The following is a 14,431-nucleotide window of genomic DNA, read 5'->3' as shown; positions in this document are numbered from 1 at the left end:
AATACAAAATAGGGCTGGGGATGTGGCTCAGTGGTTGAGTGACCCTGAGTTCAATCCCTGGTACATAAAAAAATAAATAAATAAATAGATTGAAACTGTGATTCAGTGGGAACAAAAACCAGCCACAGGGGCTAGGGTTGTGGCTCAGTGGTAGAGCGCTTGCCTAGCATGTTTGAGGCAGTGAATTAGATTCTCAGCACTACATATAAATAAATGAATAAAATAAAGATTCATTAACATATATATAAACCAGTCATGGGCTGTATGTGTATCCTAGTTTGAAGGATTAGACAATGATCTCTAACGTTAGCTTAGGGTTCTAAATTGTTCTCTGTGGAGAAAATGCATTAGACAAAGAAAGATACTCCAAAAGAGAAAGACAAAATGCAAGAAAGGTCCTCACAATAAGTGTTTGGTTGAAAAGGCACTGCAAGAGAAAAAGGAGCTAATGTGAGCCTACTTGGTCTCACTCCCCAAAAGCTGTGTTAATCCTTACCAGAGAAAGACAGTCTCAACTTTCTCTTCCTACCTGAACACAAGGATCTTGTCCCCCAGCTTAACACTTTCCTCAATCAGGTGGAATAGTAGTACCATCTTGGGAGAGTTTTCCAAGACTCCAGTCTGGTAATTAGTCAGAAGGTCCTTGGCCTGCAAGAAAAAAATGAGGCAGCTGGGAGTAGGTCCAAAGCCAGATGATCAGAAATAAAATTCTCTCCAAGACCATGGCCCACTGGCCATCTTTAGAGTTCCCTGCACAGACCTTGGCAGTATACTACATTGTACACCTGACTCTCTCACGAAGTGGGCCATGCACCATCTATTTTCAGCATTACTTTATGGTTATTATAGGATCTAATTGACTCACCCATTCATATGTGACAATGTTGTTGCCTCGCTCCTGGAATGGGTTGAAGCCAACCCCCTGTAGGAACTTGCTATTGGTTGCCTCTCCCATTGAGGAAGCCAAGGTTGTATCCTCTCCCTTGCCTTTTGTTCCCTGTGGTGGGCAGCGGGCACTGGTCCCTGCTGAGCCAAGTTCTTCTACGTCTAGGTCCTGCTCATTGGCCAGGTTCTCCTTCTGAAGAGCTTCATACAGCACATCAGGGTGATTCCAGATCTGAGGTAAAAGGCATAAGACAGAAAACATTCCAAGGGTGTCCCCGAGAGTGTAGAAATTTACACCTCACACAGTACACACTGTCACACCAAAAACTAATGTACCTCTAACACCTTCAAAAAGCCTGCACATTTGCTTTTACTATCAGCTCTGATGACCACAACACATGACTGGGAAAGTTCATACCAGAGCAATTCCAGTATGTCTGGTATCTAATCCAAAAGGCTGTGTCACAAAACTTGCTTTCTTATTCAAATAAGAATAAGAATGTTTTTGTTTCACTATGTGGCTACAGTCAGCTACCATATGAAACAAGTCTAATTTCTTCCTATGAACAAGATGTATCTGACTTATATATGACCAATCATATGTTATTTCAGTGATCATTCCTAGCAATAGTTGAGAATTTCTGGAAGAAGGGCAGGAAGGAGGAAGGAAGAAAAACACTGGTCCTGAAGCACTATCATAGACCACTTTTGTTTTTGTTTCCTGGCTCTAGTCTAGAACTGTGGCTACAACAGAAATACTTTAAAGAAGTATTTCTGAAGTAACTCACTGAGTTCTGTGTGCCTCATCTGTCCACATACATACATCTCTAGATGACTTATTGAAGTAGTGAATAATCAAGAATAATACATAACAGGTCTGCTGAGAGTACAGCCAGGGTACAGAATAAAAGAAATAGTTCCCTCACTAACAGTATGAAAGAGATTAAAATCTGATAAAAAATAGATCAGACATAAAGTTGTTCACATAACTTGTCTAAGCTGTACATTTCTTAAGAACTGAATATATTAACAGTCCAAAACTCCACCCCGCAATATTCCTCCATCAGCACCACCCCTTTTCCAAGTGAAAAGGACAGTGAGAAAAAAGCAATTTCTCAAGTTTAATATAACAAGTTGTGGGGCTGCGGCCCGGGTTCGATCCTCAGCACCACATACCAACAAAGATGTTGTGTCCGCCGAGAACTAACTAACTAAATAAATAAATAAATATTTTTTTAAAAAAACTCTCTCTCTCTCTCCTCTCACTCTCTCTTTAAAAAAAAAAAAAAATATAACAAGTTGTGCAACTGAGCTGCAAGAGGTACCAGTTACACTACAGTTGTGGTGCATACACCTAAGAACTGTGTGGTGCACAATCAGCATATGTTTTCTTTGAACCCTTACAGAGCACTCCAGGGAACTGAGATGGCCTCTCCAGCTTTATTCTTCCTTTATCAAGGACTCCCAGCAGAAGTAACTCACTGAGGACTGTGTGCATGGTTAGTCCCCAACACAATCTTCCATGAGGCCCCAACGCACCTTGCAGCACACGCAAAAAGCCTTGAGAGGGTTCAGCCCCAGCCAGCCACTGCTACCACAGTCTCGGAAGCGGTCCATGAACTGTGTATACAAATCTCGCTGGATCTTAGATAGCCGCACCAGGATCACATTCTCTTCCTTGGCAGGGAGATGAATCTTCAGCACAGTGTGGCCTCTCCTAGAGAGGCAGAGATTAGAAGTGGCCAGGAAGTGTGGCCAGATGGGAACAATGCAGGAAGAAAACATAGCCTTACATTCCTGACACACCTTCCTTTCAAGGATCTCAATATACAACCTTTCAACAATGCAGAGTGGTTTGGCACCATGAAGTAAAAACTTGTCTTAAGAATAACAACCAAACCAGAAGGCAGAGTGGCCTGTCTTAGGCTATTACTGATTGAGTGACCAAGCCCAATTCCCCCGGCTGCCTCCTTTCTCTATACATGCCATCTTAACAAGGTTTTAAAGGAACTGCTTTAAACTAATCTGAGCTAGCTACATCAAATAAGATGCTGAGACTGGTAAGGCCATAGCCCTAGAACCACCACTTCTATTCTTTCACCCAACTCTGCAGAATGCTAGCTCTCTTGCTTTTCTCAGCAAGTAAAGCAGGTATCTCTAGAAATTTCTTTTTAAATCTTTTTTTAGGTATTAATTTTATTCATTTATTTATTTATATGCAGTGTTGAGAATCAAACCCAGTGCCTCACACATCTAGGCAAATGCTCCACCACTAACCCCAACCCCAGCCACATCTCTAGTAATTTTAAAGATAACTTTTGAGTAAAGCACTTCTAGGTCAAATTTTCATAAGACCAAAATGGTCTACTAGCTATTTACACATATCTAGCTATTATCTACTAGGTATTTACACACAGGAAAGTTTATTACTATGAAGAGCCCTCACTCATAATAGCCTTGGAAAGCTCACTGCCCCTCTGAGGCAGAAAACAGGGCCCTGAGCCTGGCTTACCTCTGCACAAAGCCCTCCAGGAGGCTGTGCAGGACATGGCTCCGGTACCGCATGAGGCGGACGTCCTGAGGCGTGCTATCGATACACTGCCCATTCAGAATAGGGCGTTCAAACATGTTGCTGAACTCCTGTCGAGTGCCAAGGAAATCAGGGCGTACAAAGTCCACCATGCACCAGTACTCGATGAGGTTGTTCTGCAGGGGGTACCCAGTCAGCACCACCCTGCGGCGAGAGCGTATATTCTTCAGAGCCTGTGAGGTGCTGGCCTGGCAGTTTTTGATGCGGTGTCCCTCATCACAGATCACCACATCAGGACCAGGGCGGCATAAAGCCTTCTCAAACTCTAGGGAGGGAAGAGGATCCGGAGTCAGAGGGTGAGAGGGCCTGCTCTTAGTCAGTAATATGAGAAGTAGGGGAGCACCCTGGAGGAGACAGAAGAAATGAAGGAAGCAGGAAAGCAAGAGTCAGCTCCCGTTGGTGAAAGGGAGCCAGCCGTCCAAGCTCCTGCATGTTTGGTGTGATGCTAACCTGGCCACTGACTCTTGCAACACGTATCCCCTCCCCCCATCCCTTTCCTTATTTCTTTATTCATTTTTAGGCTAACAGTAAAACTGACTTGCAACCCTAGGACTTATACCAACCAACTGGACAGTAGAGAGCAGTAACCACAGAGTGCCAGCTCAGGATTAAAAATACAGCTGGTAGGAATAATCCAAATCCTTCACTGGGCTTTCACCATTATCAGCATCTTGGCTTCTGAGGACTGGCTGCTAGGAGCTAACTAAAAGACAAGGTCTTCCCATAATTATTCACCAATCATTGCTAAATGGCAAATTCATTCCAACTCTGCCACCAAAGAAAACCTAGACCAAACATAATCTCACAGATGAAGAGAATTATAAAATGATAGCCTCTGAATGTTTCAAAAACTTTCTTCCCACTGGGTACAGTGGCATACACCTGTAATCTCAGCAACCCAGGAGGCTGCGGCAGGAAAATCACAAGTTCAAGATCCCATCTCAAAATAAAAAATAAAAAGGACTGGGGATGTAATTCAGTGATAAAGCACCCTTGTGTTCAATTCCCAACACAAAAAGAAAACAACTTTCTTCCCCAAATGGGCAAAAGTTCCTTAGAGGAAGAAATAGAATTATGAGTGGAATGGTTTTCCCTAAAGCAACTAGGGTAAATTCTTTTTCATAAATTTGCACATAACAGTGCTACTCTTATATCTTTCTATGAGTGATTCAAATGCTTTATAAACTGGATGCAGTGGTACACACCTGAAATCCTAGCTACTTAGAAGGCTGAGGCCACCCTCAGCAATGTAACAAGACCCTTTCTCAAAACAAAATAAAAAAGGGTGGGGAGGTAGATGCATAAGGCCCTGATTTCAAAACACAGTATGAAAATTTTTTAAAAAAATTAAAAATTTTCTTAATGTTCTCTCAGAACATCTCTAGGAAGTGGTAAAGGGAGTAAGTACTCTTCCAACTATTCTGTGAGAGAAACAGGGATAGATGGACAAATGAGTTTCTCTAAGACGGGTGTGGCCTGCATGAAAAGTAGCACATTCTGAGAGCCACTGGAGATTATCTAACCCATCTTGGAGACTAGGATTTCTGGTTCATGATAATTCACATCAATAATGAACTTCATACCTGTCTAGCAGACATTATTTCTTTTTTCCTGAAATACCCCCAAAAGTATTTCTGGGACAGGTTGCCCACCTCTCCGAAACTCCTGCTGTCGATCTTCCTCATCCAGATCAATGATGACCGGGTGAGAACGTTTCTTGGTTTTCTTCGGTCTACCTGTGGCAAAGGATTTCTTCAGAGTGAGGAGTCTGTACATTTCGTACCCCATCAGCAGCACCCCACCCTCTGACACCCAATCAGCCATCACTTTAGCACGAGATGCCATCGTCCTGCAAGAGTAAACAGAGAAAATTGTGTGAGGTATGAATTATATCTCAATAAAGTTGGGGGGTGTGTTTGTGTTTGTTTTTAAAAAGGTAAACAGAGATAAAGTATTATTGCTTTTGGGAATAAGCAGAAAAAGTATTATTCCTCAGGAAGAATCTCTCATAGTCAAAGCTTTGTTGTATATTTAGAATTCCTCACTGACAAAGATTTCATGTAGCATTAAGTATAGGACTGGTCAGTTGCCTGAGACTTTCCTTTCTCATTCCAGAGACCCTACTTGTATTGGGGATGAACTGGGTCATTGATGATGGTTAAACAGAAGAAACACAGTAATTCAATGACAAAAGGCATGAGAAAATACCCCCCTTCAATACACATTCATGACTAAAATCCAACATTTAAGGGAGCATTTCAAGTTATTCCCATGATAAACACAAGGTCAGAGAAAGACGGGCAACACTCTGCATTCCACCTGCCCAGGTTCCAGTGAATAAAGAGCCAAGAAAAACAGTAAAGGGGCATGGATAGTAGAGACCAGATGACCTTCATCATAGCCACTCCACTCCTAAACATCTGAGCCCTCACTGTGTTTCACATGTTGACTACCAGTCTTAAAATCCAAAAACAGAGAGCAGAGGATTAACCACTTGTTGAGTCACTCAGAGTCTCCTCATTTTAAAGTGTGTGACCAAAAATGACAAAAAGCAGTCTCTGCAGAAAATAAAGTCTACCTTCTCAATTAGCCATGTCAATGAGAGAAAAGGGCAACATGGACAGTTGGCTTGAAGCAAGAAGTTCTTCAGAGTTTTGGAAACTGAGTTTACTTTACAGAATAGAAATTTAATTTTATTTAAATCTAAAGCAAAACAAGATTTACACCTTTCAAAGTTGTGGAAATTGAACCATTAATGGTTAATAACTATTGATCCATGGCTTAAGAGAATGATGATCAGGTATCTACAAAAAAGAGAAATATAAAAAGTAAGAAGTTAAAAGATGAAAAATTCCATTCTATCATGCTGATTTTTTTTTCCACATACATTGGAAAATGTGACCATGTCCACAGGTTTTTCATGACATAAAAGCATCCTAAAGTAGAACACAAGAAATTTCTCAGGCAACGTAACTCTGCTTTTACTAAAAAGCTGGGTAGAGGGTAAAAAAAGTAAGTAGTAAGAACAGAGAAAGACACATCGAGAAAACAAAAGCAATCTGGGAGGACAGAGTACACAGTCAAATAGACTGCCCTAACATCTAGATCCAAGAAAGAAGTCAAAATGAAGGGACAGAGAAGAGAAGGCAGGTCACCTACTTGTGCTCATCATTCAAGATGTGAACTTTAAAGAACCGAGGCTGGACTTCTTCAGGCTTGTTGTCAGCTGGAAGGGATTCAGGAGCAGGAAGCCACATGTTGAACTCTGCCAACCAGTTCTGAAGAGTATTAACCTATCAGAAAGCCAAGTCAAAAAAGAGTCCTAAGAAACAAGTTCAGCCAGGCACAGTGGTGCATGCCTGTAATCCCAGTGGCTTGGGAGGCTGAGGCAGGAGGATTGTGAGCAATTTAGCAAGGCCTGAAGCAACTCAGAGATTCCCTGTCTCTAAATAAAATATAAAAAGGGCTGAAAAGTGGCTCAGTGGTTAAGTGCTCCCTGGTACAAAAAAAAAAAAAAAAAAAAAAAAAGAAAAGAAAAGAAAAAAGAAAAAAGAGAAAGAAAAGAAAAGAAAATGTGGTTAAGCACCCCTGGGTTCAATCCCCAGTGCAAAAAAAAAAAGAAGAAGAAGAGGAGGAGGAGGAGAAGGGGGTGGGGGTGGGAAGGCAAGCTCAGAGCTGATTTCATCAAGCTTTTCAGTGTCTGGTGAAGACTTTAATTAGAGCTCTTCAGAGTGATGACTATGTGGTGTCTTCCCCCAAACCCTTACCGGAACAATGGCAAGGACTGTTTTGGCTGGCGTATGGCGGAAGAGGACATCAACGAAGGAGATCACTTGCAGAGTTTTCCCTAGACCCATGCTGTGGGCCAGGATACAGCCAAAGCCACTACTGGTCTTAAACCTCTCCAGTGACTCCACGAGGTTATCATACAGGAACCGGATCCCGCCAATCTGGCCAGAAACAGAAATAAATGTCAGAGGGACTAGAAAAGACCAGGGCTCTATTTGTACTCACTTTGGAATTAGTCAGAATTAAGTAAATGAGTAGATGTTACAACACACAGCTGGTGTGGACTCCACAGAAGTTTCCCTATAACCTGGAGAAAACAGAAAATCATTCATCCAGTATGACGTCCCACCTGATATAAGGATCTGCTGTACCAAATTCCTGATGGGGACTTTCATTCAGCCTGGCTGTCCTCAGCCTTGAGGAGGGCACCTCTTCCAGACAGCTCATTCCTTAAGGGGCAATTCTTGCTGCTGCAGTTCTTAAGCTGAGTGTTGTTCTACCTTCATGGAACTTTCACCCACTGGTCCTAGATCCAGGCTTTGGATCAATACAAACTATTCTTTTCCCAACTATTAGAAAGTCCCTCTGACATCTGACAGTCATATCTGTTGTGAATTCATGCCTTCCTAATCAAAGCCCTGCTCTTTTAGAGAGCCTCTCGAGCTCCTCATTTTTGATCCCACAGAGGAGTACAAGAGCTGTTAGGCCAAGAGCTCCAGCAATTTCTATGTGTCAAGGAAAATCTTGTCTCTTCTCTTTCCCCTACCCTTCATATTCACAGGAATCTTGAAGTGCCAACTGCTAGGAGGAAGGATCAGGCTATTCCAACAGCTATTCTACAGGATCAAACTTGTACTTTACAGAATGTGATACTAGTAACCACAAACAGGCAATGAAGTTCCCAGCAAGGAAACAGAAAGGAAAAGAAAAGGAGGGTAAAATTTGTTGTACCTGATGAGGTTTCACAGCCCGTGCCAACTGTGGGGCGAGGAAGACATTTTCCTCCTCTGGAGGGTGGTTCAGGTTGACAAGAACCCGCCCAAGAGCATCATGCTGGTTTAAGGCATCATTCACATGGGTGCCACCCTTCTCCTCTTCCTCGTCCTCCTCGCTGACAGACTCACTGCTGTCCACAATGTGAAGAGTGTCCTCCTCTCCAGAGCTCAGTTCAATCACCTCTGAGACACCAGTAAAACAAAACGAAAACCCAGAGAACAGAGATAATTTACTGGTGGTAATCAGAAGTGTGTGTATCCTTAGTTAGAACTTATCATTAATTATAAAAATTTTGATTTTCCCCCCCTCTTCCATCTTCAAGCTAAGGAGAAAATTTACATTTACTAAAGTAAGTCAGGGAAATCTGTCAAAGCTATGCTCCAAACCAAAAGAATAAGAAGTGAACTCTTTTCTTATTACAGTCAATCTCAGGTGAACATCTGGTCAGGAGGAAGGAAAGGCACCTCTGGCTGGATCTTACCATCTCGACTGCTTTTTTCATCCTCACTGCCACTGCTACTGTCCAAACAAATGACTTCCTGGGCCAAGACCCGAGGAGGCAGTTGAGGACCATCACTTGCTCTTAAGACAATTTCCTCTAGAAAAATAAAGACAGAAGGGAATGTCAAAACCACACTGCTATCATCAACCTGATCTCTAGAAAAATCCCTTTGGCATGTTAAGATACAAAGTTACAGAAAAAAAATCATAATAAAATCAATTTGAGTACTTCATTTTTATCTATTTCTACTTTCAAAATCAGATTCTTCTGATGTGTACTCAAAAGAAGCTGAATGACTTTAAAGGATTCCAGGAGGCAACAATCTTACTACAGGTCTTTCTTTTACCACTGTGCAAGCCCAGGGCCTCTTTTCTCTGCCATCTCCACTGCTTACCAGGGAGGAACTCTAGAGGAACAGTAGGAATGGGGGCTGCATAATCTTTCCTCTGCTGCTCCAGGCGCTTCCTTCTTTCCAACTCTTCCTGCTGTGCTGCTTTGGTAACAGGCTCCAACTGATCCTCCCGGAGTAGCTTTCTAAACATTAAAAATAGCAATTGGGTTCACTCAATATTTGGGCAAAGTAATGTCAAGATAAAAAGGAAATGACCACTGCTAAGCTCAGAGAATTGATAGAGGAAGAGAAGAAATCATTTCAGCCCCACCAAACCTATGCAATGGGCAGGGTTGGGGGGGTGGGGTGCTTCAAGCTCAGATAGTACTAGGCTAACATACTTTTCATGTTATTTAACTTCCTGACAGATGCCCCTGTGGACTTTTCTTTGTACATACAAAAGATCGAGAGTAAAATAGGGTAATATTGTTTACAAAACTGAAAACTGGCATTAAAAATAAAGTTTTTATGTGGAAAAGAATTAGAGGGATTCTACATCCTTAAGTTTAGAGTAAATATCTTTAAATTGTCATTACATTTTAAAAAGAAAAACTGGAGCAGGAGGCAAAAATGATATTTATCTCCTTTCAATGGCACAAGGTGTTATTTGGCAAAAGGAAGAATTTTTGGGGATTTGGAAAGTGAAGGAAGCTCACATTTATTCATCTTTAAACTCAAGGAAGAAGTCTTGTCTGGGGCCAGAAAGACCTGCGCCATCTGAAGTTGAGTTCTAAGAAGATGAGAGCTCAATTTTCTCCTTTAAAAATCTCTTCTAGTTTTGAGAAAAAGATAGATAGATAGATAGATAGATAGATAGATAGATAGATAGATAGATAGACAGACAAATGAAAAAACAGAAAGTCCAACTCAGAGCACCCTTTCATCCTCAATTGCTATCCAAGACCTCCTCAGCAGCAGTCAAGGCCCTTCCACGTCCTCTCTGCATCCTCCTCGGACAGCTTAAGCCAATGGTCCTCAGCTGCATCTTCACCATTAAAGAGGGCACACAGTTGAGCACTTTCTCCTTCAGAGAGAGGTCACTCCTGTCCAAACCAGTCCTTCTGCTTCTGCTAACCTTATGATGAAGGGAAATACTTCTTCTCCTTACTCTCTTCTCTTACCCAAAGTACAACTCACCGTATGTTTCTTCTCATGTGAGAGGGTTTCTGAGCTCTCTTCTTTTTGGGGTCCTCAGAGGCTAGGATCTTGCCATGGGGGCGCTTAAGCTGCTCTGAAGGCTCAGACTGAGATGAGGTAGTTGAAGTGCATCGAGGCGGCCGCTGTCCATCTTCCCCTAGGTGGTCGTGTTCAGTGCCACACATGCCTTCCAGGGATTGGTCTGAAAAAACAAGGGGAGAAAGGTGGTTGTACTGGGGGTGGGATTTGATTACAGACACTCCTGGGTTTAAATCTCAACTCAGCAACTTAATAGTTGGTAACCTAACACAAGTTAAGATCTCCCTGAATGTCAACGGATTTATCTATTAAATGAAGATAATGATGCCTACCTTACAAGGCTGTTGTGAGTACTAAATAGTGTGTATGCCTAAAACCAAGCCTGGCTCAGAGTAGGACTACAAAAAATGAAAGCTATCAAATTGATACTATTTATCAGGATTAGGAAGCTTCAAGGCCTCAGAATATTCAGAATGGCAAAGCTGAGCAGCTGAGTTCCAAACACAGCTCACAATCATTTGCGTGACTCGAAGCAATTCCCTTCATCTCTTGCCTTCTTCCATGTCTTAAAGTGTTCACCCTTTCAATTTGTTGACCATTTAATGAGGGATTACAATATGGTAAGAACTATCCTACATGCTTCAAGGACTATTTTCAAGACTTCTTCCTTCCAAAGATGTTTGTTTTCTATTGATGGAGATAAGTCATATATAGACAGATAAAACATTGCAAGGTGTACTTAATATTACAGAAGGAGCAGATCAATAGACCTAAAGAACTTAAAGGTTTAAGGCATCATTTTTTAGCCAAAGGTAATTAAATAAACCAAGAATAATTATGTTACAGTTACAGGAAATACAAGGCTATTTTATGTAATAAGCACACAGGAATTATATCATATTGAAGATAAAATGTGACTGAGGCCTTGAAAGATTAGAATGTCTAAAGTAAATACTTGATAGGGAAAAAAGGAAGAGATTCCTGAATGACATTTGTTGCATCAAATACCAGCAAGGACAGGGGTCAAGGCAGGAGGGTCCATGTGCACAGTCCCACTCCTCAGCCTGCTAAAGCAGCATTCTGCTAAATGGGCAGGCCTTGAGAATCACATAAACCATAAAGCCTGTTCTTAAATCTGCCAGAACCCCCAACTACACAACCAAAAGGTCTTTCCCAAAGGTAAGAGCAATTTGAAACTAGAACACAAATGCCAAAACCAAGCAATGGCACTTGGCCCTTATGTAGGAAGGACCCAAATATATTGTGTTGGTGACAGTGTTTAACCAAACTATAGACCTTATTTGGATTTCACCAGTTTTCCACTAATGTCTTTATTTCTGTCATAGGATCCCATCCAGTACACTATGTTCCCTGTAGCTGTCACTTCTCCTTAAACTGAGGCAGTTACTTAGCCTATTCTCATGACTTCGATACTTTAGAGTGAAAAAACACCAGATGCTAGTCACATGTTTTTTTAGACTGTCCCTCTAACTTGGGTTTGATTGATGTTTTCTCATGATTAGTTTGGGGTTATAACTTCTAGAGGAAGAATATCACAGAGGCGAAGTGCCCTTCTCATCACATCTTATCAGACATCAACATAACTTACATTTTGATCACTTGATAAATGTGGTTTTGCTAAGTTTCTCCACTATAAAATAACAATCTTTCCTTTTCTATATTTTATTCATCAGAAGTCAATCATTATGCTCAGTCTACATTCAGGAGAAGAGAATTAATAAGCTCCATTTCCTGGAAGGAAAAATGTTAAGAAGAATTTCAGAATATATGCTAAAACCAAAAAAAAAAAAAAAAAAAAATACTTGGGGAAAGAAACTTTGAGGCTATACAACTAACCTTTCTTAAGTTTTGCTTGTAATAGTGAAATTCATATTTAATACTGAATTTAATATTGAACCCAGGGGTGCTCTTCCACTGAGCCACATCCCCAGTCCCTTCTATTTTTTATTTGAAAGCAGGTGGCGGGGGGTGTACTGGGGACTGAATCCAGGTATAGTGGGGTACTGTCCTGGTTTGGGGGTATAGAGAGGGGGCTAATGTGGTCACTGTGAAAGTGAGCAGATGGGTGTGTGTGCATGCCCATTCATTCACATGTAGATGCTTCAGGTGATTCACTCCCCTACAGCAACACTGGTAGCAACTTCATTTGCCCTCATTCTGAGGACCATCAAAGGTTTCAAGCAGGCTGCCTTTGCTTTTTGAAGACCAAACGGGAAATGCCAAGGAAGGAATCAGTTGAGGAATGCTCAGAATGGGACCTAAGCAATGGAACATAAGCAAGAGGTTAAAATGCCATACTCCCTTCACCATTACCAATGGATCTACAATAAGCCTTTTACAAAAGGCCTTATAGAGAAAGCTGAGCACAGGGTGGCAAGAAGCATTAAGAATGTTGTGTAGGGCTGATGCTGTAACTCAGTGGTAAAAGTGCTTGCCTAGCACGTGTGAGGCACTGGGTTCAATTTTCAGCACCCAATAAGGAAGCCTGGTTCCATAGCTTCTATATCCAGCCAGATGTAAGAGCTGTAGCTGCAGCTCTGGAATAGAACACATGATACGGAGTCATGAGTTCAATCCTCAGCCCCTCAAAAAATAAAGAAAGAAAAAGGATGCTTCAAGGTAGAGCTCCAAGTCAGACTAGCTGCCCTCCAAATTCATGATCCTCTTCCATCAGTCCTTTCTGACTTCTGTCTGAAACACTATAGGAGGAAAGCTCAGCATTCTGTTTTCCTTTAAAATAACTCATTCTTTTAGGCACCCCAACCCTCCAAAGAGCTAATTCTTCCACAACATTTTCATATTCCTCCTAACTCACAGCTAAAAATGCTTCCCTTCTAAAAAGGGAAGCCAACAAATGAGTAGCTGGATGGACAGCAGACTCCTAAGGAGGGAACAGCCATCGCTAAATGGCCACTTTAACCAATACTGCAGCTTGGGCCACACACCAACCACACTTGCAGCTGGGTTGGCACACTTCAACTTAGTGTTTTGCTGGTTCCTCTGAAATGGGTCTGATAATGACCTTTGATACTCTCCTGATCTTGCTTGTTTCTATTTCATAAGTAAATCGGTTGAGCAATCATTTGGAGGTACAGTTGGAGGTAAGGTTATATAGTAGGCAGATAGTACAGAAATCAGAATATAGACAGCAGGTCTTAAAGGTCAGGCCAAGGGATCTGAAAATGATCAATAAAAACTTGTTGCCAACTACTGTATTCCTTGTTCTGGCTTCTGCATGGCAGAGTGGGCTGCTCCTGGGAAGAGAAAGTACAGAACCTGCTGGACTTTCAACATCACAGATTCACTATCAAACTTTCATTCCAAGTTATAAGGCCTGGCTTTGTGAACTCCCATCTGAAATGGGGTTGAATGTAGCCAAATATAACAACAATATTAAAATGATCAAAGTATATATAATTCTTAAGCACACTTAGTTCAGATATGAATTTCCCCTTTCCTCTATACAAGAGATATAGGTCAAAACCAAATCCACTCCTTACTGCCCAGCATTCTTTGAACAAATCCTCACCCTCTAGGTTTAACAACTATTCTTGTTAAAGAATTTTAGTTTAAACATGTACTAATATTTAAAGTTTATTGTCAAGTATGTCAATGTTTTACAAGTACTTCATTGCTGCTTCATGATGCTTATTATGAAGTTTCTGAATTTTAGATAATATTATAAGCTGCATGTTTAATAAACTATTCTTATTTTTTTTAATTCTATAATTAAATTTTCCCTAAGGCAAAATGTTACGTCGCTATATGCTCTTTTGTACCTTCTGAATATTGAATCATTTAAATTCACAACTTAAGCAAAACAACTTTCAAAAACTAACCCTCCACAATTTTAGAATATAACCCATCCACTGAGAAAAAAAAGAGACAAAGTCCAGCAACTAAGTAACAAGAAGCTGGGCATGGCGGTGCATGCCTGTAATCCCAGTGAGTTGGGAGGCTAAGGCAGGAGGATTGTAAATTCAGGCCAGCCTCAGCAAATTAGTGAGGCCCAAAGCAACTTAGTGAGACCCTATCTCAAAATAAAAAATAAAAATGGTTAGGGATGTGGCCCTTGATTTAA

At 41.3% G+C, this 14,431-nt stretch overlaps 1 protein-coding gene across 2 annotated transcripts in view; it reads right to left on the bottom strand.

Annotated features, from left to right (window-relative positions):
• Window positions 1-14,431, bottom strand: part of RAD54L2 (RAD54 like 2) — a 121,885-nt gene that overhangs the window by 19,767 nt on the left and 87,687 nt on the right. For both annotated transcript variants that reach the window (XM_081301122.1, XM_081301121.1), the window contains 11 exons: window positions 10,291-10,492; window positions 9,157-9,296; window positions 8,742-8,858; window positions 8,216-8,442; window positions 7,243-7,425; window positions 6,635-6,768; window positions 5,128-5,324; window positions 3,398-3,740; window positions 2,425-2,602; window positions 866-1,117; window positions 530-648 (listed from right to left, as the gene is read on the bottom strand). In XM_081301122.1, coding sequence (XP_081157248.1) covers window positions 530-648; window positions 866-1,117; window positions 2,425-2,602; window positions 3,398-3,740; window positions 5,128-5,324; window positions 6,635-6,768; window positions 7,243-7,425; window positions 8,216-8,442; window positions 8,742-8,858; window positions 9,157-9,296; window positions 10,291-10,492 — 2,092 coding nt within the window. The remainder of the gene's footprint in view (window positions 1-529; window positions 649-865; window positions 1,118-2,424; window positions 2,603-3,397; window positions 3,741-5,127; window positions 5,325-6,634; window positions 6,769-7,242; window positions 7,426-8,215; window positions 8,443-8,741; window positions 8,859-9,156; window positions 9,297-10,290; window positions 10,493-14,431) is intronic.

This window comes from Spermophilus citellus (assembly GCF_964194105.1).
Source record: "Spermophilus citellus genome assembly, chromosome: 7".
In the NCBI taxonomy this organism is placed as follows: Eukaryota; Metazoa; Chordata; class Mammalia; order Rodentia; family Sciuridae; genus Spermophilus; species Spermophilus citellus.
The sequence above is the reverse complement of the archived record's forward strand: the minus strand, read 5'-3'. Positions and strand labels throughout refer to the sequence as shown.